Here is a 26,104-nt window from a genome sequence, read left to right as displayed (position 1 = left end):
CTCACAAAGTCCTGTGTTCCTTTGTATTTGTGATTGTACTACTGTTAAAGGAATCCTTGCCCCCAGGTCCCAAGGCATTCCCTTTCTAGGAGGTCCTCAGGAACGAAATGGGCATCACCATCGGTCCCTGTGGCTGTGGGGTCCTGTGCGGCCCTGAGCGGCACAGCAGTAACAGCGTCCTCATCCTCAAACCTGAGGCTTCCCGCTGCCAGCTGCCTTGTCTCCGTCACGGAGTTTCCCCGGCAGAGGGCAAGCCGAGGGAAAGTGGTTCCCAGCTGCTAGCCTCATCTAGACAAAATTGCATTAGCGCCAGCCCCGGCTTCCCTCAGTCCCTCCAGAGTGAGCACATTCGGCTCCCCCGCAGAAGGGAGGGGCAGAGAGACACCAAACAGAAAATTTCTCTGGCTGGGAAGCACTTGGCTTCCAGCTGCCATTCATCTGGTAGGTCGGGAAGATTAATACTGATCCTCTGGAGATTACAGAAGTCTCTAAAATGAACCCTTAGGCAAAAGGTATGCCAGGGAGAGAGGCTAGTAGGAAAGCCCAAGGTTTGAGTGCAGGGGGCTGGAATGAGAGGCAGTCTTAGGAGGGAGGAAGGCCACTGATCTCCTGTCATGCTGTTTTCTGGGTGTCATTCTTCTTTCTGTGGAACTTCTGGCCTTTTATCCAAAAGGTGGAAACAGTCATTTCCTGGCAACTGAAGCAGGGTGAGGTAGGAAGCAGTAGGAGGCGGGAACTATCAGATTGTGACCTCGAGCAAAACAGGGGATGCCTTAATAGTATTAATAGTTAGTATTTATTTACAGTGTGTCAACCACACTTTCTTTATTACCTCATTTAATAGATCTTACTGGTACCCCTGTCTTAGAGAAAACAAAATAGGTTTATGGGGCTCCTCAATGACCATAGCTCCCAATAAAAGTGGGCCAAGCACTCTGTAGATATTGTCTCATTTAATCCTCACCACGAACCAGTGAGATGGAACCATTATGCCCATTTTCTAGAGGTGAAGACTGAGAAGCAGGAAACTTGCCTGTGATCACTAAGTAATTAATGTAAGTGGCAGAGTGAGGGATTAGAATTTGACGTGTGACCTCAGAACACATGCTCGACCACTTTGTCTTGCTGCCACCAAGGCTTCTCCATGCCTTTGGGGACTTCTGCTCACATAGCCTGAGACCACAAATATCTGCCCACACTTGCATTTTCCTAGTAGTTGCCACACAGGTGAAAATCCATCCAGGAGCATTCATTTGGTTTAGTTCAGACTTGCCATCAGAGTCTTTGTAGGGCCTGAATAGATAGGTCTGGGTAATGTGGGGCCCTGTATCTTGGGGCTTGGCTATCTCCCATCCAGATTCCCAAGGTGGGAGGAAACCCAGAGAGGTCTTCATTACCCTCTTCATGCCTTGAGATTTCCCTAAGAGATACAAAGATGTATAAATTGAACAGTCTTTAAGACCCAGAAAAGTGCTTCTTGCAGGAGAGGATGAGGAGTCCAGCAACTTCAACCAGTGAGAACTGAAAGCAACATCCTCTCCAGCTGGGCAGGCTCCCAGTGGCCTTTCTCAGAGGCTCCTCTGCATTATTACATGAGCAGACTCCATTGCTTCCAGCCCCACTGCAGGACTGTGGGGGTGGGAAACACTTGGAATCCTGAGTCAGAGGCAAGGTTCCACTTCACTTTCCCTGGAACAGCAGGTCAAGGATACAGCAGGCAGTGTATCTGGAAAGGAAGGGTAACAGGAAAGTGAAAAGGAATCGTGCTCATTTCCTCCCCTACCATCTCTTTTATTTTTAAAAACGTTTTATGTATTTAATTTTTATCATACCATGTGTGATGCATGTTATTGCAGAAAATACATGTGATGGAAATGAAGATTTTTAGTGTGAGTGTTCCTTCCTTTTTTCTTTTTTTTTTTTTGTTGTGCCATGTGGCATGTAGAATCTTAGTTCATTGACCAGGGATCCAATCCATGCCCCCTACAGTGGAAGCTTGGAGTCTTAACCACTGGACTGCCAGAGAAGTCCCAATGAAAGCATTCCCCCCAGCCCTTTTTCCTCTCCTAACTTACCAACCCACCAAAAGGTTTCCAGCTCAGAATCCAATCCCACGTTCCAGTTTAAAGAGTTCAGTTTTTATAGTCCAGTTCTGGACATTTTGTCATGCAGAATCAGAATTGGGAGAGGGGAATAGTTAGAGATGTGGAGCCTGTTGTTTTTGTTCAGTCACTAAGTCGTGGCCGACTCTTTGTGACCCCATGAACTGCAGCATGCCAGAGCCTGAGAGGCTGGAAAAGGGAAGGACTTGGGCATAGAGGCTAAACTGATGCATTTAATAAAGAACAAAGAAGGAGAGGGAGAAGGAAAGCTAGAAAGGAAGAGTATGAGGAATTTTATGAAGTATTGTAGGGCATTAAGTAGATTCTCTATAATTCCCCAAGTAGAGATTGAAATAAGTTTGTACTTTCTGACTCCAGGGTCATAATTCCTTATTTGCAACTCTTTGTTGCAAAGCTTGTAGAGCTCTAATCATATAGAGATCCAGAATTTGTTAGGGATCCATACAGGAAAGTACAAAATATCATTATGTAATAAGTGAAAGAAAATAGTCAAGGATTTATCCTGTCTTTTTTTTTTTTTTTAAACAACTATGATTAAGCCTAAATTCATCATCAACATATTTTGGCTAACAAATGCAAATGGAATGATAGAATTACAAAATCACCATTTTGTAACCTCTAATGAGATAATAGATTTGGATAAGATCATTAGATTCCTGAAACCATAGGGTGGTGAAGGATTGACAGAAATTTTTTTTTTCAGAAATTTTATAATATCAATAATACTTGAACCCATCAATTAATTTTAACATCACAAAAAGAGAGACCACCCAAGAGAACTGAAAACATCTTCACATAAAAACCTGTATACAATGTTCATAGCAGCAGCCTTATTTGTAATAGCCAAAGTGGAAGCAACCCAAATGTCCATTAACTGATAAGTGGATTTGTAAAATGTGGTATATCCATACAATGGAATATTATTCAGTGAAAAAAAAGGGGGATGTACTGATACGTGCTACAACATGGATAAACCTTAAAAACATTGTGCTAAGTGAACAGAGATACCAAATGCCATATATTTTATTATTTTATCTACATGAAATGTCCAGAATAGGCAAATCCATAGAGACATAAAGTAGATTGGTGGTTACCAGGTGCTGCAGGAGGGTTGGGTGGAATGCAGAGTGATTGTCAATAGCTACAGGATTTCTTTTTTTTTTTTTTTTTTTGCTACAGGATTTCTTTAGGGAGTGATGGTAATGTTCTGGACTTAGGTAGTGGCAATAGTTCTACAACATTATGACTATATTAAAAACCACTAAATTGTACACTTCAAAGTTTAGTTTTATGTTATATTAATTATGTTTCAATTAAAAAATCATATATAGGAAATTTTAAAAAGAGAGAGAGAATCGATGTCTCTTGATACACTGCAGGAGCAAGTATATCACATGACCTAAAATGTGAACCTGAATTTGATCAAACCTCTAGGTATAAAATGAGTTTATAGGAAACTCATGAGCTAGAGGGACATAGTAAATAACATTATGAGAGGAGAAAAACAATGCAATCTATCAAGTCCTAAAAGTGGTAAATTCTTTAGGACAAGTAATCTGGTTTCTTCAATAAATAAATAGCAAGGGCAACTATTACAGATGAAAAGAAATGTAAAAGATATATCAACCAAATGCAAAATGTAGTCTTTTTTAGTCCCTTGATTTAAACAAAGGAACTTCAAAAATACTCATATATATATGAGTATATATATATATATATATATACACACACACACATATGTATATGTGTATATATATACTGAAGGGCTTCACTGGTGGTCCAGTGGTTAAGAATCCATCTGTCAATTCAGGGGATGAGGGTTCAATCCCTGTCTGGGAAGATCTCACATGCCACAGGGCAATTAAGCCCATGTACCACAACTACTGAAACCCACACGCCTACAGCCTGGGCTCTGCAACAAGAGAAGCCACCACAATGAGAAGCCCTCACACGGCAACTAGAGAGTAGTCCCCAATCGCTGCAGCTGGAGAAAGCCTGCACACAGCAACAAAGACTCAGCCCAGCCAACAATAAATAAATAAAATTTTAGAAAGCATAAAATGAAGTATTTTTCAAAAAAAATTATGTAATGTCTAGAATTTGCTTCGAAACAATCCAGTGGATGTTGGCAGGGAGCAAGAAAGGCAGTGTAGATGAGACAAGACCAGCTGTGAACTGACAGGTGTTGAACTGATTGTTAGATACAGAGAAGTTCACTACACTACTCCCTTCTACTTTCGTGAATGTTTGAAAATTTACACACAAATGTAAAAATGAGGCTTGACTTACCCACAAAATTGGGGCATATTTAAATGTTATATATTATTTAAAGGAAAATGGGTTAAGAGCAAATAGAGTGTGAGGTCACTCATGTTTTCTTGAAAGCTGAAATTAAAGATCATGTATAAAATCTGAAGGAACCAGTCAAATTATTGTTACCATTCTTGTTATTCCAATAACCAAGTTGGAAGTGGAGTAGGGGAACCAGGACCCCCCCAAGGAGGCAGGAAGCAATGCAGCCTGTCAAATACCCAGAAACACAGTCAAACTAAGTTGTTGGCCTCTGGCCCCAACCTGCGTTTCAAGCCCCATTTCTTGCCCCCTCCCCACTTTCCTTGCTTTCAGGCCACACCACCATTAAGTCACAGGTTCCTGAACACCCTGACCTCCTTGCCTTTATACTTGTTATTCCCCTGCCTGCAAATCCCTCTCCTGTGAACGCCTCATCTTTCTTTTACACCCTGTTCTCCTCCACCTTCATAGAATTAGTCACTCCCTGCTCTATACACACCTCTGTCACAGTGCAAAGCAATTATTCATTTCTAAATTTTCCCCCACCCAATTCTGTGATGCCCCAGACTCTATCTTGTTTATTTCTACAAGCTCAGAGCCTGACATAAATCAGGTAGTATTTGATTACTATGTTTTGGATAACAGACAGATGGAGTGACTGAGGAACACATAGACTTTGGATGGCCCAGTGCTCAGGGTGGCCCCAAGAAAGTTACCCAGACTTGGGCTCTCCCATCATGTGCCTGCTACATTGGTGTACAACAAAGCAAACAGTCTGATCCAAGAACAACCAACAAAATCACCTGGTTTGCAACAACTCAGTTATAAGCAGAAGAAACAAGTTTAGGAGAAAAACTTTGAGCCTAGTAATGTGCATGAATTGTGTATGGAAAATGAAGACAGAAATAATTTGGTGATGGGGGCAAGATCTCAAGAGTTCTCTAATAGTTGAGGGAAGGTGACAAGCTAATAAAATAGTGCTTTCTGACTTTTAAAAAGCCTACAGCCCCCAAATTTAGAAGCCAGCAGCAGCCCTCTGATGCTTCTATCCTGCCAGATCCGACAGACAATCCACCTACAAGGAATATTAAACAGGCAACCTGTGTCCCCTCAGCAAAAACCTAGAGCCCTGAGTCCCTAGAAAAATTTTCCCTTCTTTTCTTGTTAGCGTTCTTCTTAACACCTTACAACTGAGGGAGCAGATCTGTGCAGGGGAAGAAAGTACTCCACCGGAGGACCTTCATAAAGACCTCTACATCACACCAGATTCTAGAAAATAATTGTTTGCTTACTTAGTCTTTTTTTCTCTTTTTCTTTCATAAACAAAATTATTTTCTTCTGTTGATAAAAAAAATACCTGCTTATTTGGAAAATACAGACAGGTCCCCAACATGAAATAAAAATATCCCATAATCACACCAAAACTAACATTAACATCTGACGTATGTGTGTGTGCATGTGTGTATTTTATATAATTGGAATCATGTCATAAAAACTTTTATATATTCAACTGTGGTATATTGTGTTACTAGTCATGACTATTTTAGTCATTACTATTTTAGAACATGATTTATAATGACTGCCTAGTAGTTCATCATATAACAGTTGACTTCAGCCATCACCCATAGGACATTTATGTTGCCGCCAGTTTTTTTTTCCCATTACGAATAATACACTATAATTAACAGCAATCCTGGAAGAATTGCTAGGTCCAAGGGTATGAACTTTTATAACGTTTTTGGTGCATGTTGTTGAATTGTTCTTGGGAAGGCTTGCACCAGTTTATTCTCCCTCCATCAGTGTGTGAGACTTTCATGCCTCAAAGTGCTATCTCTCATTTCACCATGTGTGAAGAAAACATAAGTTTATTCTCACAACAAAGATATATTTTGTAATCAGAAAATCATTCACATTCTTTTGGAGGGGGCCACACCCCGTGGTATGTGGAACTTTCCCTACCAGGGATCAAACCCCTGCCCCTGCATTGGAAGCATGGAGTCTTAACCACTGGATTGCCAGGGAAGCACTCATGTTCTTTTTTAAAAGAAAAAGAAAATAAGCACTATTTTCCCCATTAAACAGATGAGAAACCTGAGGCCCATGGATGAATAACTTTAAAAGACTTGGTTTTTTTGAAGCCTGACAGTTGGATCTGAGGAGGTTGAAAAAAGGGTATTTCTGGATAGAATCAAGATGCTTCTAAGAAGAAAATTCTAAGAGCTATGTCAGTTTCATTAGCCAAAAATGAAGTCTGACTCTGAAGAGAATGAAAAATGACTCTGAAGAGACTATTCAGGGGAGTCATCACAGATCTGAGGGGACAAACTAGGTTCTGAGCCTTCCGGAATGGGATCAGAAGCAGTTAGCACTCCAGAGTTCCCGTTTTACAGGAACCTGGGGCGATCAAATGTGTGTTTGCAGCATTCATAGAATATCGAGAACATTCCCAAAGTACTGCTTGACCTCATCACTGATCTAAGAAGAATTACAAATGGGCCAGGTTGGGTGGACCTGAGAATATTAAATAAGTGGTTCTGAGAAGAGTTCAAGATGGATAATTGGTGTTGAGGTGATTGAAAACTGGTTGTGATAAGGTAGCTGGAGATTCACTGTCTCTGACAAGCTGATGTAAGGAAATTAAAAGACATTCAGAGGTGGTTGGCAGGCTGGGATGCTTTTGTTTTTCCTTCTCCCACCCCCTCCAAATCCCCTGGATCAACCCACCCACAGCAGACACTTAGTAAATTTGTTCAATAAACGAGTCCCGGTTTGTTTCTCAGGAGTCTGGTCTTCAGATCCAAAAAGATTCTAGGATGAGAAGTTGGTTCTGAGCAGAAGAGAGCTTCCAAGAATGCTGAGATAATTGTCTCTGAGGAGGGCACCCACTTCTGGTTCTGTGGAAATGGAAACCTCTGGGTTTGTCTGGGAACTGAGAAGGCACCCAGGCCCAGGTGTACAGCCTGATTTGGGGAGAAGACTCTTCAGCATAGATTCATTTCCATCCATTTGCCTCTCCAGATTAACTAAGCCCTTTCCCTCAAAATGAGTCCCAATTGAGAGTCTTAAGAGGGCCTCCACCGCTACTACCCCCAGGTCTGTTCTTTGGACTCTAGTTTGCAAATCAGCACCATGATCTTAGAAAGCTGTGTCCTCCCAGCAGAGGGGCTGGTCAGAGCCCAGGTCAGGGCAGCCAGGAGGAGAGAGGGCCCATGAGAATCCTCCCCAGGGAGGAAGGACAGGTCTGTAGAATGGAGTGAGATATAGGAAACCCGCCTGGGGAACAGGCACCTAAGACAGGGAAGGAAAAGATTTAAAAAATCTGGCTTTAGTGAGTATAAAGGATTTAAAAATACTATACTTTCTTTTTATTTAAATCAACTATACTTTGACTTTCTTTTTTTCATTTGGCTGTGCCGAGTCTTAGTTGAGGAATACTGGATCTTTACTTGCATTTGAACTCTTAGTTGCGGCACGTGAGATCTAGTTCTTTGACCAGGGATCAAACCTGGGGCCCCTGCATTGGGAGTATGGAGTCTTAGCCACTGGACCACCAGCAAATCCTGAGGTATAATTTCATATCCTAAAATTCATCCTTTTTTTTTTTTTTTAATTCATCCATTTTAAGAATACAATCAATGAACTTTTAGTAAATTTACAGAGTTCAAACATCATAATTTATTTTTAGAACATTTCCATCATCCTCAAAATAACAAGTTGATTTGCAGTCAAGACTTACTCTTTTTTAAAAAATGTTACTTTTAAATGTGTTTTTGGCTGCTTCACTGCACTCAGGATCTTATTTCCCCCACCAGGGACTGAACCTGTGCCCCCTGCAGTGGAAGGGCAAAATCTGAACCATTGGATCAATAAGAAGTCCCTCAAGATCTCCTCTTATCCACACCCTCTGGCAACTACTAACCTGCTCTCTGTCTCTATGGATGTGTCTTTTCTGGATATTTCATATAAATGCAACCATACAATATGACCAATCTTCTTTATTATAATGTCTTTAAGGTTTATCCATGCTGTAGTGCACATTTGTATTTTGTTCCTTAAGGATTACAGAGTGTTATTTCTTTGTTTGGATATACTCCATCTTATTTATCCATTCACCAGTTGAATAGACATTTGGCTTGTTCCAACTTTTTTGACTCATGAATAATGCTGCTATGAATACTTGCATCTGTATCTTTGTGTGAACATGTTTTCATTTCTTTTGGGTAGAAGCCAGGAGTGGAATTGCTGGGTCATATGGAAGATCCCCTGGAGCAACCCACTCCAGTATTCTTGCCTCGAGAATTTCATGGACAGAGGAGCTTGGTGGACTACAGTCCAAAGAGTCGAACATGGGGAGGGAGGTGGGAGGGGGTTCAGGATGGAAAACACATGTAAATCCATGGCTGATTCATGTCAATGTATGGCAAAAACCACTACAATTAAAAAAAAAAAAAAAACACTACAATATTGTAAAGTAATTAGCCTCCAACTAATAAAAATAAATGGAAAAAAAAAACAACAAAGAGTTGAACACGACTGAAGCAACTTAGAATGGTGCGGCATGGTAAGTGTATGTTTAACTTTACAAAAAATAACTAAGGACTTCCCTGGTAGTCCAGTGGTTAAGAGTCAGCCTTCCAGTGCAGGATGCGGGTTCAAGCCCTGGCAGGGAAGCTAGGATCCCACATGCCGAGGGGCAACTAAGTCCATGCACAACAACAGAGACCTGTTGCAGCCAAATAAATAAATATTTCAAAAAAGAAGAAGAAATGGCTAAACTATTTTCTAAATGGCTAAAGTGGTACCTTTTTACATGCTCACCAGCAGTGTATGAGGGTTCCAGTTTCTTCACATCACCAACACTTGTTAATGTCTGTCTGAAAGGGTAAATGTTAAGGATACTTTTCTAAAATAAGTCAAGTTACGCTCTCCCTAGCCCAATCCCAACACATACCCAGGGAGGCAACAAGTGCCAGTTTATGAGAGTTGGGAACCTACCCTCTGGCCCCTGCTGTCTTTTCACTCTCAGGCTGCTGTCCAGTCCCAGGCTCCCTTGGCCCAAAGGAGAGACAAAAGATGTAGTTACAAGACTGCCTCAGAACGGAGGGTTGGAAATGTGGTAAGACTGGGTTTATGATAACTAGGGAGTGAGGGGGGCCCGTGTTCTAGAAAGTCCATCCAGGTAAGATCCCACAGGAGACAGTAACAAAATGCAATGTGTACAGATAAGCTCCCAGGACTAGTCTCCCAGGATTGCTTCCCACATCAACTGATCTTAGCCACTTTCTCCTTTTTAGGTAGGAGCACCTCATCAGTGTGTGGCCCACCACCCACCAGGCACCTATTCTCCTTAGAAGAGTATTGCTGAGGACTTAAGTACATTTGCTAAACTGAATAAATAAGGACATATAAATAAATACACCTTGTTTAGCCCCAGACATCTCGTTAAAAGAGGGTATGAACAAACGGGTGGGAGTTTGAAATAGAGCAGTAAAGATGATGAAGGCACTGGCTCTGTTTCCATGCAGAAAAATGAAATGAAACAAAAAATTTTTAGAAGGCTAGGTACTGACTCTGTGAGTGTGGGGGGAAGCAGGTGATTATTGCTTTGAGTAAGAGAGAGGCCAGTGAATGGGGACATGGTAGGAAGAAGGAGCCAGAAATGGGAGAGGGAGGTTTGGGAGTGGATGGGCCCGCATCTACACAATGACTTGCACTCACATGCCCACAGCAGCTTTATTTCTAATAACCCCTAAAGGAACCAACCCCAACGTCCATGCACACGTGAAAACATGAGCAAATTCTGCCATTCCTACACAGCAGAATACTGCTCAGAAATGAAAAGGAGTCACCATTTATTTATACTTGCAACAACATGGATGAATCTCACAATAACACCAAGTGGGAGAACCCAGGCCAGAACCAGTGGATATTGAATTATTCAATTTGTATGGAACTCCATAAAATGCAAGCTGATATCTTTATAGTGACAGAAAGCAGATCAATGGTTGCCTGGGGACAGAGGTGGAAGAAGGAAAGATTTCCCAGGGATATAAGGAAAGTTTTGAAGGTGATGGATATGTTCATACCCTTCACTGTGGTGATCATTTCACCTGTGTACACATGTATCAAAACTTATCAAACTACACTTTACATGTACCTCAGCTGTATTTGTATCAGTGTTTTGTACTTATATATACACACCAACTGTCCCTCAATAAAGTCATAATAGCAACAACAACAGTAATAACAACAAACAGCCTCCCTGGTGGCTCAGACGGTAAAGCGTCTGCCTACAATGCGGGAGACCCAGGTTCGATCCCTGGGTCAGGAAGACGCCCTGGAGAAGGAAATGGCAACCCACTCCAATATTCTTGCCTGGAAAATCCCATGGACTGAAGATCCTGGTAGGCTACAGTCCGTGGGGTCGCAAAGAATTGGACACGACTGAGCGACTTCACTCACTTAAGTGCTGAGGAGAATGGACTTACGGGATGGCTTCCTGAAAAAGAAGATGAGATCGTGCTGCTTGGATCTGAGGAGCTGAGCCCAACTTGACCTATGAGAACATATCAAGTAAGCTTTGCCTGAAAAGTCTCTCCTAGGTTCTAGTAGTGGAAAAAGCGAGATGGGACGAAAAATCACTGCAGTGGAGGGCTAGATTTGCTGTTTGGGTGCAAAATCTTATTAGCGCCCAAAGGTGTATGGGTAGAATGTTGAAATCTTATTTGCTCAATACCTGATTATTTTAGATTTTGTCTCATTTCCCCTTAGGACCACTAGGATCTTACTCTGCCCAATTTTCCCCTCTGAAACAGAATTAAGTGCGGCTGCACCAGGGAAAACCGCAGAAGAGAGAGGGGGACATTGGAGAGAAGACCTCTGCCTCTATTGCACCCTTTCCTGACTGCCATTTCTTCCTGAAGTTGGGGACGAGCTGTAAGTGGGGGCAGGTTGAAAGGAAACACACCTCAAACCCAGCCTGATGGCAATGCTAAGCTCCACCTTTCTCAGTACTTAGGATTCTTCAAAAAGGATGATACTAAACATTCCTGAAGTTAAGAGAAAAGATGAACTCTCAGATACCAAGAGGTAAGGGTCAAGGGTCCTAAGGATTTGGTTCTTTCTTTCATTTCAGAATTGAAACCTGTCCTTTGCTGGCCGAGTTCCCCTGACTGCTCTCCTCTTCCATCCCATTCCTTTCTGTCCCTCTCCACAATCCCAAAGGCCTAGACAATGTCCCCAGGTAACAATCAATCGCTTAACATTCTCTGGGTCCCTGCGCAAACCTCAGCCTTTAGGATGATGAGAGCTTTTATCATCACTACCCTGTGCCCTTGGTTTTGGATTTCTCTCATAGGAGCCAGAGTTAAAACGAACACTTTCCTTTTACTTTATACTACAGGACTATAAAATGGGGCAATTAGTGTGTCTTGGCCTATTTCAACCATGCAAAGAAACTTGAATCTCAGTTGTCAGAACCTAAAGAAACTCTGGTGACAGGACTAGTAATAATTAGCTGGCAGGCTTGGCAGAATTTCTGTCTGCATCAGAATCACCTGGCATGCTTGTTATCAAGGCCAGTTCCAGGAACCCAATTCCAGACGTCAGGAATCAGACACTCTGGGAATGGGGCCTGGGAATCTGACTCTAATGCTCTGTAACAATGTAGGAGTCCCTTTGTTTTAAAGGAACAGAGTGAGTATCTTTGCTCCTTCTTTCGTGTTTTATTCTTGTCGTGTTTTGTTTCTCAGGAGTCTGTGATGAGAAATTCTTAAGAATGTGTAACAGGCATAGACTTGTGTTCCTGGACCAATATGGGGAGGGTAGGTGGGGCTGGCAAGAGGTGTGCCAGCGCAGTATTGTCCCATCAGGACATGGCAATTTTGCCAGGAGGCTCACAGGGATGTGCACTTTGCTAGAGAAGGTGGCTTGTTTCCCCCCTGTTCCAGGCTGGGGAGGCTGGTGTCCTGTGAAAGGGCAGAGATCAACATTGCTGGTGCTTGAGGGCTAGAATGGAAGAGGAAGCATTGGGCTGATGCCAGGGGACTGCTGGAATTCCCCTGGCTCCAGGAGAGGTGCGGGTTGGTAACCAGTGAGACCCTTAGGAGGAGAAGGTGTGGAGGCAGATTAGACCTCCATTTCATTCAGGGCCTGATATCAATACTGAATAGAGGAGATACTTCATTGTCCTTGATTTGGGGGTCAGAAGTTGGGAGAGGAGCCAAGGCTTGGGAGTTCCAGAACTATCAGATTCCAAATCTATTGTACCCATCTGAATAAAGGAAGGGGTGTCTGACCAAGTCACAGAAGACTCCTATCCAGGTTGGAGGCCATGTTTCCCTTCAGGAATCTATCCATCCATCCCCCCTGGCTCACACAAAATACAAGCCAATCAGGCTGACTTCTACTTGCCCTGCCAAACTCAACTTTTTCACCTTTCCTAAGCCCCTGGGTGGGTTTGAGAGCCTCATGCTTGCCCATATTATATAACCTAAAACCACGTTACAATTTTCGGCTTACATCTCTTGTCTCCCCAGTCGACAATCTGCATTGTTGTGGCCAGCTCAAGGCCTCTCACACGATAGACAAATGCTCATGAGCCCATGAGTGTCGCTCTGCATACGAGTGTGGACCCTCAAGGGACAGGGACCAGAGGAACCTAGCACCTAAGGCCTCCTGCACAATGGGGAGAGACATAGTCTAGATGGAACCTTAGACAGCAGGCCAACCTCCTGCCCACTCTGCCCTGTGTCACAAAGCTGCCAAGGATCACAGCTCCAGCTGGCAAGAAATGAGGTTTCTTCCTGGAAGGATTCTTGGCTTGAGAACTGGCCCATGCCTCTTCCAGTCTTCCTCAGTATCCTCAGGTTTCTGGGGACCTAGAAGACAGGAGGGGGAGACCGAGGCAATCCCACCTTTGTTACTGTTTCCCAATGCCCTCTGCCTACCCCTTAATTCCCCAGAGTGCTTATGGCAGGGATTCCCTAGAATACAATTTCCCAAGACCAGATAGAGATGGCGGGGCGGAGGCAGGGGGGTGGCGGGCAGGGCTGGTTGAACATTTGTGGCCAGAATGGTACTGCCTCTGGCCACAATTACTCCACCTACACATCTGGCCTTTTGTAGCTTTAATTAACCAAGATAAGCTTACAGCCCACCAGACTGAGGAACAAGCCCAGTATCAAAAAGAGGAGACCCACATTCAATTTTCTAAGAATTCACTCCAGTGACACACACTGGGCACGTCTCTGGTTATAATATCCTTGTCCTCGTAGAAGTCCCTCAAACCCCTCGATAGAGATGGCTACTACAAAGGCCTCCCCCTAGCCCAGGAAACACACCCAACCACAGCTATTTTATTTTCCTTTTAATTTTTCTGAAGGATATACACCACATATCCCATGGGCAATAAAGCGCATTCAATGTGTTTATAAGCCAAACAGTCACTTTGTTTAAGCAAACACATGTACAAAGTAAAATAAAACCACAAAATAATGAACTGCATGTTCATAACATACAAAAATTGCCGCCTACTCAGTAGGTAACTACAACATTCCAACTCCTGAATTATATTTATAAATTTACATTTTCAGTTTAAAAAAATAGACTTTTGAGAGTTCAGATTTTTAGATTTTGTTTTCTTACATTCTGGAGAACTGGAGCTCAAGCTCAGCCCCCTTCCTTATTTTGCTCCCAAAGCCTCCCCGAATCACCACTCCCTGCCCCCCTTAAGGCTAGAGGTGAGCACATCCCTCACAATTGCACATGTCAAACCGTGTCAGCAAGGCGCATCACGCAAAAGGCACCGAGACGTGAAACTTTTAAACCAAAAGGACAAAAAAAAAAAAAAAACTACTTTCAAAAAAAGGAGAAAAACCAAACCTATTTTGCCACAGGTGAGTACAGTCGGGCAGTATTTACAAAACGGTTAACAGAACAACACTCTGACACATGCTCCGTTTAATACCGAGAACTGCTGTTTCAAAAAAAAGCTTCAAACTTAATCGTCACAGCATTATCACAAAACAAAGGATCACCATTGGTTTTGGCTTTTCTTTTTTTTTTTTCCCAAAAGCGAGGATCTAATTCCAAATAATACAATAGAGTATGCAAATTATCTTCACATCAAGAGTACCCCAAGAAAAACAAAATCCATGGCACAGACACTGTACAAGAGTACAGGGCTGGGCTCTGAGGGGCCCAAACCCCATTTTTGCCAACTTGATTTTCTAACAGTGAAGGGAGCAAGGGGTCAGGCATACGATGGAGATGATACTGAAATGATATATCCAGAATCCATGCAAATCAAGTTCTTTGGATAGATGTGAAGAACTTGGACATGGCTGTTTCAGGCAGCTGAAGTCAAAGGGAATAGGGACTGGGAAGGAAAGGGAAGTGGACAGAAAGAATTGTTGGCCAACAGACCTTCCACAGTGACCGCTGGGGTCAAGTAGAGAGGGAGGACTTGGCTCTGAGAACCTCTATCTGACCTAAGAGGAACCCCCTCCTATGGCCATCTCCTCCTCCTGTCCTTTAAGTCTCTTGTGTTTCATTTTCTGCCTTTTCCTTCCCCTTTAGCAAATTTCAATTGTCCTGGGAGAAAAGGTGGTTGTCATGTCCGAAAGCCCAGTGGAGGCGCTGAAGGAGTTGGTGACAGCTGAGGAGGGGAAGCTGCTGACCTGGGTCGGGAAAGCAGGAGGGACGGAGGAGTATGTGGTGGCCACCGAGGGGGACGGGAAACCACTGTGGACAGGGGATGGGTAGGTCGAGGAGCCGGGAGAAGAGTAGGAGGTGGGCACCGGCGACGGATATGAGGTGGTGGCTGGGGATGGGTAAGAGGTAGTAACTGGGGATGGGTAGGAGGTAGCCACGGGGGACGGGTAGGAAGGGAGAGAGGAGGGGGCAGCAGAGACTGCGCTTTTGTCTGCTTTTTTGTCCTTCTGCCGCAAGTGGATCTTGGTATGCCTCTTGCGTTCATCGCTCCTGGCAAACTTTCTCCCACAGATGTCACAGGCGAAGGGCTTCTCCCCTGTGTGGGTGCGGATGTGGGTGGTGAGGTGGTCGCTGCGGCTGAAGTTGCGCATGCAGATGCGGCACTGGAAGGGTTTCTGGCCGGTGTGGATGCGAATGTGGCGGGTGAGCTCATCTGAGCGGGAGAAGCGCCGGTCACAGGACTCCACCGGGCAGGCGTAGGGGCGTTCATGGGGGGGCGTCTTGCTGGGCCGGTTGGGGTACTTGCGCATGCGGCTGGGTTTGATGAGCTGAGACTGGTAGGTGCTGTTGAGGGCCTTCAGGTCCTGGGAGCCCGACTGTGTGGCAAAGGCCTTGATGGTAGAGAGTGGAGTGAGTGAAGGCTGCTGGGTACGGCTCTCCAGGCCCTGGAAGGGCTTCTGGTCTGGGGTGCCCAGGCCCAGGTCCCCCTGCTGTTGTGGAAACAGATAGTCGGGGATCATGGGGACCTGGAAGCCCCCCTTGGCACCAGGGTAGGCAGGAGGTGGGTACTGAAGGGCGGGGCCTGCTGAGCCCGGAAAGGCCTGGCCTTGTGGCTCAGGGAAGATGTCAGTGTTAGGTGTGGGGAAGGTGGGTGCCGCGGAGTAGATGGGGCTGCTGTCATTGGACTGCACTGCGCAGCTCAGCGGTGGGCTCTGGGAGGCCGAGGAGGAGGCCGCTGGAGATGATGCTGAAGATGAGGTGGCCGGTGGGTTGGTCATGCTCACGAGGCCGCTGACCAGGCTGAAGAGGGGCTCAGGCCACAGGGTGTTGCCACTGTTGGGTGCAGGCTCCAGAGAAAAGCGGCCTGTGTAGGTGATGGGGGGCAGCCGGGTGGTTTGGCTGGGGTAACTCGTCTCCACTAGAACCTTCTCGTTATTCAGAGAGATGTCAGGAAAGGACTCTGGCAGGAGAAAGAGAGGGAGGAGGCCTGGTTACTGGAGAGCAATCACCGGAGGACGCGGAAGACCCACGCTGCCAGACAAGAGGTCGGGCCAGCTACCATTGACTCTTGAGCTGGTTAATAATTGATAGCAGCAGATTGAAATGTTCCTGGACCCGCTCCAGACGCAGAACCCATTTCAACAACCGCTGACGCAAATACGGAGAATCCCCCTCCACTGCAGCTCCCAGCGCTCCGCAGCGGCGGCTGCGCGGGCGAGGGATTCCCGCCAGTACCCCCGCAACGGCCGCGGCTAGTGCGCGCCCCCTACCCCGGGCTGCCGGGACATCCCGGGCCAAGGATCCCGGCCTTTCCTCGGGGATAGCGGCAGGCTAGGCAAGCCTTTCTGGAGGGGGAGGGGGCGCAGCCCTGCTCGACAAAACAAGCTCTCCCTCCTCCATCCACCCACGCAGCCCCACAGCTCTCCATCCAAAACAAAAGCTGGCTCCTCTGCGCACCGTCAAGGACCGGGTGGGGGTGGGGAGAATGTCTCCAGGCAGTCCTCTAACACAGGACCCTGGGGATGCGAGGAATGGAAGGGAAACCCCATTTGCATCCCTGCGGCGAAGGGGGCGCTGCAAAGGCCGTGGGGAAGGACTGGACGCCAGGATGTCGGCGAACGGGCTAGCTCTCGGCGTAGGCCACGGCTTACCTGCGGTCAGGTGCTCGTAGGGCGGCTCGCTTGCCTCCCCCTGAGGGTTGAAGGCGCTGCTGCTGTTGCTGTTGCTGCTGCCGCCGCCCCCTCCACCTCCACCGCCCCCGCTGCTGCTGCTGCTGCTGCTACCGCTGCTGCCCTCCGGGGCCCCGGCGGCACCCAGGAACTGGGGAGCCCCATTGCTCAGCAGCATCATCTCCTCCAGCTTAGGGTAGTTGTCCATGGTGGGCGAATGAGGAAAGGAGCCAAAGGGGTCGGAGATCTGCAGCGGGGACATCAGCTGCATCTCGGCCTTGGCTGCCGCCATCCCGGACCGGCGGGCTGGAGAGCTGGTGTTGGGGCGGGTGGGCGCAGCCGGGGACCGAAGCTGCGGGGGACACGTCTCGGGGGCTTGGCCAGGTCACATGCGGGACGCGGGGCACACTGTGGAGAGCGCAGGCGGGGTCCGCAGGCTCGCCCTCGCCGCCGGCCGGTGTAGACGCGGCGCTGCTACCGAGGCTGGGGTAGGGGCCGGTCCTGCGGCGGCGGAAGCTGGCGGCGGCGGCAGCTGGCGGCGGCGGCTCCCCAAGTTCTGCGCGCTGGGATCTCTCGCGACTCCCCGGATCCGCCTCTATTTGAAGGGTCTGGAACGGCACGGACCCGCCTCCGTCGTGACGTACATGGCCATATATGGGAGGCAGGAAGCCCTAATATGGCAAGACCGGCCGGGAGGACCCGGAGTGACGTGAAGCCCCCTCTCCAAGAACTGTAGGCACTGCCATCCCGCACCCTGGGCCCCACGCCGGCTCCCGCACCCTGGATGCCCAGGCTTCGAGGAAAATTAGTGCTCAAGCCGCAGCTGAGGACTTCCAGACCAAAGCTGCTCAGTAGTCCCCGGCGTTGCCCCCGCCTCTTCCCTCCGCCTTCTTCCCTCCTCCCGGAGCCGGAAGCAGCCGGGCCATATCGGGGCGCCCCAAATAAGGCGCTGCCCAAATAAGGGTTGTTCCGGCGGGGGATCCTTCCTGCTCCTTATATGGCGTTTCCGGGTCTCTGCTTACTGCTCTCTGGCTCCCTCCCTCCTGCCTGGTTCCAAGCCCGGAGCCCAAAGCGCGCGCTAGAGCCGGGGACGCCCAGGCGGGGAGGGCTCCGGGCGCGTAGTGCTAGGCGCACCGCGGTTCCCCGGCGGGGACTGGGCTGGGAAAGCCCGGGCCCTGGGCGGAGGCGAGGGCGAGGAGGACTGGGGTTCTGCCGCCGTCATCCAGGGCTCGCCCGCCCACCTCTGGGACCGTGGGAGCCGGGCGGGAGCGAAGGGGAGGAGAGGCTGGGCTGGCCAGGGCAGAGGCCGCCCAGGAGAGGCGGGGCCCTGACCCCTGGCCTCGACCAATGGCATGGTGCCTTTCCCGGTGTCGCGTTGGAAACTGAGGTTTAGGAAATAATAGCCAGATGGTTCCTGTGCAGTGCGGTGGCCCACCTGCTTCTCCGCCATCTGCTAATGAAGTAGGGTTGTTGGGGCCTCGGGATCCCTCTGCGCCACCAGAACCGAAAGACGATTCTCTGGTTCTCTCTGGGGAAGAGCCCACGCTTGGGTGGCTGGACAAGGGAAGCTGATTGTCTCTGGAGAAACCTGAGTCCTTTTCCCACCAGGAGCTAGTGGTCCTTGGGATGGTGGGAGACTGACCCACCGTTATCCAGAACAGGTGTTTGGTGGGGGGGGGGGGGCGAGAAGTGTGGGAATCTGAACAGGAGGCTTCCCTACGGGCTGTCTGCGGACCCCCGGCTGGCGAGAAGAGAGATTTGCTTAGCGAGTTGGTGCTGCCCTCTGGAGGTCCCCTCTCCAGCTCGGTTCCCCCGGTCCCTGGCCGAGTAGGCTCTTCGCCGCCTTCTTGCTCCCCCTCCCAGCTCCTGTGCTGGGCGCTGCGCCAGGCAGGGGGAGCCTTAGACGCAGTGAGCGCTAACTGAGCAGGCGCCGCAGCCTGGGCTCCCCCTGCAGTCCCCGGGGAGCCGCCACAGCCGAGGCTCGCAACTCCCCGGCGGGGTAACACTCCCCTCCTCCAGCCAGGCCAAGGGCTAGGGTGGGAGGAGGGGGCGGTTAGGCTGGCAAGGTTCCAGCCGGTCTCCTGGGAGCTAGACGCAAACGGGGAAGCCCTCCGCATTGTGTCCCCGCTCCCCCCCTTCAAGTGCGCACCCCAAACAGAAAGGGGATTCCTGTTGGGGCAGGCTTCTGCTCTAGCTCTGAATCCAGAGGAGGTGGTGTTTTTCTGAATTTAAAAAGAAAGCAGAAAGTGTGTGTGTGTGGAAGGAGTGTGCTGACGGCACTGGGAGGGAAGGAGGGGGGCGGGTTAGGGTCTCCCTGAACCCAAACAGCTTCAGGAAGTCGGGGTTGAGAATGTAAAATGGGGGAGGAGGATGTAACTATCTTCGGCTTCATCCCTCTGTATTCCACACACACACAAATCGGCTTAAGGAATCCAGCAATGAACCAGGGCTCCCTTATCTCTGTTCTCTAAATCTGAGCTCCCCATCCCAAACGCTAGGACCTGGTGGGGGCCAACTCCCACTGGTACCGAGTTGTCCATTAGAAGCAAAAGCCTCCTGCAGGGCCGAATGGCCAGGCCAGTCAGGGTCAGATGTGTTGTGTCTGAATGCCCATTTTGCTCCTCCCTGGTGGGGTACCTTGGCCAGGCTTTTCTTATCTCTCTTCAGCTATAAAACAGAGCTAATGTTAATGATGGAAGGATTGTTGTGAGGACTGAAAACTTACATGGACTTCCATGTGTGAAGTTCCAAAGCACAGTGCCTGCCTTGCAGCTGACATTCAGTAAACAGTGGCTATTGCTGTTTTCTGGGGCTTTTGATCCACTGGGCTGCCCACAGTTCACCCACCCATCCTCAGCCCCCAAGTAAACCCCAGTGACCCTTTTCTGAAAAGTTGTACGGAGAAGAAGAAATATTCTAATCCTAACACAGGGGCCATTGTCCTGAAGAGCTCATCTTAATCCTTCTTGCTGCAGTAGAACATTATTTCATAGAGCAGATTTTTTTTCAACCTTGACTGTGCACAAATGGAGCTCTGAAAAAGAGGTTTTACCCTAGGCTAACTGAATCACAATCTTCCTGAGCTCGTGAGGGCCAGAACTGAGCAGACACTTCCTAGGATCCTTTTTCTGTGTCTGGGGAGCTACCCAGGCTCTGAGAGTACATATTCCTCCTCCAGCCAGGGCAAACTGGTTTCCCTATGATTCTAATGTGGAATCTGACCCATGGGATCTTCAGGTCCTCACTGAAGCTGGGCACTCAAAATCCTAATAGTCTGCATCTTTCGCTTTGTGTGTCCAACCGTTCTTTTCCTAAATGCTCCCAGTCAGCTATTTCCTTTGGAGAACCACCCCCAATCCATATGGTTGAGGGAAGAAAACCCCATCCTAGATCTAGGTGAGGACATGTCACCCCTACCTGGCCATCCATCTAGGATGCTTTCTTCCAGCAGTCCAGGAGCATTCTATCTCCCTAGGCATAGCCACTGCATCAGGATGGGCACATGACCCAAACCAGGCTAATGAGAGCCTCTTCTAGGACTTTTTCTGGAACTCTGAACAATAGGAATTCTCTTTCTCGGGTGGTACTAAACCAATGGAATGTAAGCCTGGAAGCCATCTTGCCATCTGACCTGGAGAGCTTACCTGAGAATGAAGCCCATGCAGAAGAAATTAAAAAACAGATCCACACCCAGAGAGTAAATCTCTAGATAGAGTTGGGGCCTTTGAGTTACACAGGTTAATAAATTTCTTTTTTAAATAAAGCTTATTTCAGTTTCTATTACAATCTGGCAGGTTCTGATTAAAACACCCATTATCCACAACAACAATAAATTTTTTGAGGACTTTCTGTGGACAAAGGCCTGAGGCATAGGCTTCTGCTCCTGAGAAGCTTACAGTTGGGTAGAAGGGAAGCTGGACTCCATGCTACAAGAGAATTAAGATTAGGCAGCAGCCCTGAGTCTGGGACTCTCAGACCTTGCCCACTGGGTGACTGATGCCAAAAGGTCTAGAAAAGGTGAGAGGCCCTCAGAGGGTCTGCAGGTCTGAGCTGATGTCTGTGCTCAGACTTTCCTTGCAAACCAGAGAAGAGGAAGAGGAAGAGGTGAGCAGAACTGAGCTGATCCATGGCAGCTGACGCTAGGAGAGAGTCAATGGGAACCATCATGTCTGACCCAGGGCTGAGCAGGCTGCAACTCTTGGAGGAAAACAAGCCCCTTTTTCCATCGCCACTTCCTCCTCCTCACCCCAGGCTACGTCAGCACCCACATGTGCTGCTCGGATAGTGGTTTGCCACCACTGTGACCAGCCCAGGGCTCAGGAAGTGACTCTTGCTTTGGTTCTGCCTGGGGTGCCTGTCACACTTTCCGATGGCTGATCAGCTCCGCCGGAAACATGGAGGGCCTGGCCTTCAGTGGGTCTAGGGGCAGCTCTGCGCCCACCCCAGGGAGGGTCTTTGGGTGCTGAGAGAAGAACCTGAAGAGGCCAGGTATGGAGTGGGACAGAAGATGCGCTGAGAGGGTGGGGGAGAAGTGGAGGCATGGTGGAAGAGGAGAAATGAGAGCGAATCACCCCAGAGTGCTCCCGTGGGAAGCCATCCTATTTCCCCCAATTTCAGATGGGAAAACTGGGTGCCAGAGGAGATCCTGAGCCCTAGGACAGGTGGAGAAGGACAAATTCTGAGACAGGCCCACACAGAGTGATGCTGAGGCCTCAGGAAGTGGAGGGTCCCCCAGGCCCTGAAGAGGTGCCTGGCTGCACCCTCCAGATGGAATCCAGGGCTGCAGCGAGGAGTCCATGTAGGATCTGGCCCAGGTGGGGGGTCTGCCTGTGAGAATCAGGGTCTGGGCTGCTGTCCTTAGAGTCTGCATGAGGGGTCATGTGCCGGACAGAGTTAGGTAAGGCCTGAAGGGAAGTCACGGGAGTGGCACAGAGGGACCATGAAGGGAAGAGGGAGTGGGTCAAGGTAGGTGAACATTTCAGCATGCTCACTGGGTCCTCTCTGCCCTGCAGAAGCAGGAAGAGGCTGCTGTCCCTGGACATCAGTCCCTTTGCACTGTGCTGAGTGGTCCCTCTCCCAGGCCTGGGGTCAGCGGGATCCTGGGCTCAGAGGACAATCCATCCTTCCTTGCTCCACCCACCCCCAGCTGAGTGTGCAGCAAAGCTGGCTGCAGAAATCTCTGGAAGCTCGTTGGGCAGGCAGAGGGAGGGGAGTGTTACATAAGAACCCACTGATGTGCAGGAAGTCTAGAGCAGCCTTTAGATTAGAAAGGCAGCGTTCCCATCCAGCCCAGAAAGGCAGGAATAGCAACGGTGGTTATTTCTGGCCCCTCACCACCGCCCAGCTCCAGGGCTGCTCAGCTTCGTGGTGGGTGAGCTTGGACTCTGCAGACCTGGGGGGAGGGCAGAGGGAGGGCAGGTAGCCCCTGGGTTTACCCCACTCTGGCACTGGCCTCACCGTCCCCTCCCCCTAAACACCGGGATGCCGAAATCAGAAATCAGTGGTGATGTTTGTTTCCTCTGATTTTCCTCAATCTCTAGATGCATTTCCTATCCCCACCCCCACCCCCCAGACACATTTACAGTGTGACAGGATTCATACTAAACACTTGACAGGTATTTGTCCTTACAATGCCTTATGAAGTAAGTTCCATTCTCACTCCTGTTTCACTGATGAGGAAACAGGTTCAGAGAGGGCAGGCAATTTGCTCAAGGTCAGAGAGCCCAGCAATGGCAGAACCAGGATTCCAATCCAGACAGTCTGGCTTCAGGTCTGTCTGGCTGAACCTCAGTTCATCCTAAGAACTGTTTTCTGGGGCCCCAGCATGAATCAGACAAAGCTTTCATCCTACCAGCACTCTTGAGTCAAATCGAATAGGAGAGGCAGACATGAACACATCATTTCAATTCATTCATTCGGCAATTACTTATCACACATCTGTTCCACTCTGGGCATTCAAAATATGAGGAGCAGTAAGGCAGGTTCTCCCTTTTTTGCTCAGTGGGGGAGACCGACAAGTAAACAAGCAATTTCCACAGTGTGCTGTGTGCTATCCTGGGGGAACCCCTAATCCAGCTCCCACCCACTGAAGTGGTTCCCAGGCAGTCAAAGAGCCAACACACAATTTTCAAATAATTCCAGGAGGCTGGGTGGGGGAGGACTGGTAGTGAGACCAGCCAGGAAACTGTGTAGTCATCCAGGAGAGAGGGTAAGATCTGCATGCCTCAGGGTCAGCTATCAGAGACTCTTCAGGGACCTCCCAGTCAGAGAGCAAGAAAAACTGACCCCCAAATTTACAGACAGGCCTCTCAGCCCAAGGTGCATCTGTTCCCGGTGGTACTGTGGCAACGGGAAAGTCAGAGAGGTTGGATGGAAGAGTCTTCTCTTTTTCCTCCTCTAATCATCCCCCTAACTGGTCTATCCTTATGGAACCCCCGCTTTTTACTTATTTATTTATTTAGCTGTGCTGGCTCTTCGTTGTGGCATGCATACTCTTAGTAGGATCTAGTTCCCTGACCGGGGATCCAATCTGGGCCCCTTGCATTGAGAACATGGAGTCTTAGCTACCGGACCACCAGGGAAGTCCCAGGAAATCTGTTTTAGGGCAAAGTCAAACTGAGTGACTAAAGAGGAAGCTGGCACCCAGAAGCAGGGAGAAGCACTTCCATCCGGATTATCACACTGACGAGTAGTAATGAGAGGGAGGACAGTTAGCCCCGGGGCCCAGGAACATCCACAGAGGTGTCTTCAGGTCACTCTGGGCAGAGGCCACGCTTCTGTTCTATCAGCCAAGGGAGGGACTCTTCGGAACTGAAAGGATTTGTTTTCCCTCTGGTCAAGCTACAGAGAGAGCTATCATGGCAGGATGATGATGTCTTTAGGCTGACATTGGACTCATTGTTTTTTTTCCAAAAATATGTTATAGTAAAAATGTTACAGTTACTGTAACATTAAAAATATGTTAGTTTTTACCTGCAAAAAATATACATAACATAAAATATCCCATTTTAACCATTTTAAGTGTCCTATTCAGTGGCATTCAGTTATGTACAGTGCTGTGCAACCGTCACCAGTATCCATAGGCAGAACTTTTTTTTATCATCCCAAACAGGAACTCTGTACCCATGAAACACTGGGGATAGGGAAACATGAATTCTCTATCCTGTTGCCTCCTCTTTGGCCCCTGGTAACCTCTATTAGAGTTTCTCTATATATAAATTTGCCTAGTCTAGGTACCTCCTGTAAGTGAAGATATTTGTCCGTAATATTTGTCCTGTTGTGCCTGGCTTAGCATAATGTTTTCAGGGTTCATCCATGTTGCAACATGTATCAGAATTTCATTTCTTTCTAAGGCTTAGTAAGTATGTATATACCACATTTTGTTTATCCTCCCATCTCTTGATGGACATTTGGGTTGTTTCTACTTTTTCGACTATTGTGAATAATGCTGCTATGAATATTAATGAACAACTATCTGTTTATGGATTCTGTTTTTATTCATCATGCCTCTCAGCAGTTACCAAATAGATTAAAGTTAGATTTAAGAAGGACTTTCTGGTTTCCTACTACCAGCGACCTAAGCAGCAGCATCTCCCCCTATGGATAGTTCCAATAACCTGAGTCTCTTCCACTTCCTCTAATCCCATCCCTAGGCTGGGGTGGTGTCCAGAAAGGCAGCACCATCACAGGAGGCCTCACAGGGGTCACTCTGGAGTCATACCTCTGGATGACTTATTTTTAGTAGTTGGGTGGGGGTTTCATTGTCTTCTCTTGGGTTCTGGGTATGTTTGCCACCACTACCCACCCCAGACCCAACGTTCTCCTTTCCCTGGCAACATCTAGACTGTCTCCCTTTTTCTCTCCCAGGCTAAATCGGGAGTGTGAAGCTGCTCTTCTTCCCAATTTAGCTTTTGAATTAAAGTGAGAAGTGAATGTGGCTGGAAAACTGACTCCCATCTGTGTGTGAGAGAGAGAAAGGCAAAGCAAGCGAGCATAAGCACATGCTGGGGGGGTCAGGGTTGGGGGTAGGTGGTCTGGGCAGCTGCTGTTTAGTACAGACACCCCTCCTCAGGTGCAGGCAAACAGCTCTGCAGGGAGATGCTGCAGGTGGAAGGCTGGTGTTTTTTTGGGAGAGGAAAAATGCTGCAGAGATGTCATTCATATATTCCAGAAAAATGGGCTGAATTATTAGAGTGTGCCAGGCCCTGTACTAGATGCTGGGGAAACAGTGGTGAACCAGGTAGGCCCATTGCCTATGCTCGGGCTTTCAGTCTAGTGGGGAAACATGGGCAATGATGAAACAGGGTGATGTGTGCTGTCAGGCGAGAGAAGGCCACAGGGGCCTGGACCAGGTGCGGTGTCACATCTAAGCTGAGACTTGAAGCGCATGCAAGAGATTACCAAGTGAAGCAGGAGACAAAGAGCACGTGAGCAGAGGGCACTGCATGTTCAAAGATTTGGGTGGGCCTGGTTTCCCCGAAGGAGGGCGCTGGCCCCCCGGGAAGCCTACCAGTGGGCTCAAGAGGGCTAAGAGCTTCCATTTCCTCCTCTTCTTCCAGGGAGAAGAAAGCCAGAAGAGAATGCCAGGGCCAGAAGTCTGGGAGTACATGAGTCCTTTCTGCTCAGGCTCCAAAATAGTTGAAACAGAGGGAGGAGGGAAGCCCCAGGTCTCCTTCTGAGTTGCCACTCAAAAGCTGGACCTGGCAGGTCCAAGATGGACATGGAACAGAGGAAATGGGATCTCACTTGCATCAGAGGAGACAAAGGAATCAAGAAGGGTCGCTGCTTGGTTTAGCTTACCCCATCTTCCCTCTAGAGGCTGCCTGTGTCGGTCTCTGGGGGACCCGTCCTCTTCTCACCTAATGGCAATGAATCATGATCTGGTGGAGACGGGGACAGGTCAAAATCTTGGCAAAGAAAAGAGGAAGAAAGGAGCTCTTTGGGGGCCATGCATTTCTCTGTCAACTCTCAAGTTCCCCAATGACAGGCACGGCTAAGGGATGCTGGTGTAAAACTTGCCATTAATATTTCAGGCAGCATTATTTATTGATCACTCATCTGGCTGGGACAAAAGAAGAGGGTAATTCA

The 26,104-nt window shown here is 48.1% G+C and overlaps 1 protein-coding gene and 1 non-coding gene across 2 annotated transcripts; one reads left to right on the top strand and one right to left on the bottom strand.

Moving 5' to 3' along the window:
- The first annotated feature begins 10,674 nt into the window (after positions 1-10,674).
- TRNAC-ACA (transfer RNA cysteine (anticodon ACA)) lies at positions 10,675-10,747 on the top strand. Its single transcript has one exon. It is a non-coding gene; the product is annotated as a tRNA-Cys (tRNA).
- A 3,020-nt stretch (positions 10,748-13,767) lies between these two features.
- Positions 13,768-17,578, bottom strand: EGR1 (early growth response 1). Its single transcript, XM_061151404.1, has 2 exons — positions 17,000-17,578; positions 13,768-16,308 (listed from the first exon to the last, which is right to left on the bottom strand). The coding sequence occupies exons 1-2, from the start codon at positions 17,307-17,309 to the stop codon at positions 14,990-14,992; spliced, it is 1,629 nt and encodes a 542-aa protein (XP_061007387.1). The 5' UTR covers positions 17,310-17,578; the 3' UTR covers positions 13,768-14,989.
- Between the last annotated feature and the right edge of the window lie 8,526 nt (positions 17,579-26,104).

Source organism: Dama dama, chromosome 9 (assembly GCF_033118175.1).
Source record: "Dama dama isolate Ldn47 chromosome 9, ASM3311817v1, whole genome shotgun sequence".
Lineage (NCBI taxonomy): Eukaryota > Metazoa > Chordata > Mammalia > Artiodactyla > Cervidae > Dama > Dama dama.
The sequence above is the reverse complement of the archived record's forward strand: the minus strand, read 5'-3'. Positions and strand labels throughout refer to the sequence as shown.

What these genes read in the sequence shown, in the direction of transcription:
- EGR1 (XM_061151404.1), bottom strand. Translation starts at nt 17,309, where the DNA reads ATGGCGGCAGCCAAGGCCGAGATGCAGCTGATGTCCCCGCTGCAGATC. An exon ending in CTACGAGCACCTGACCGCAG is followed by an intron (nt 16,309 to 16,999) that starts GTAAGCCGTGGC and finishes TTCTCCTGCCAG; the next exon opens with AGTCCTTTCCTGACATCTCT.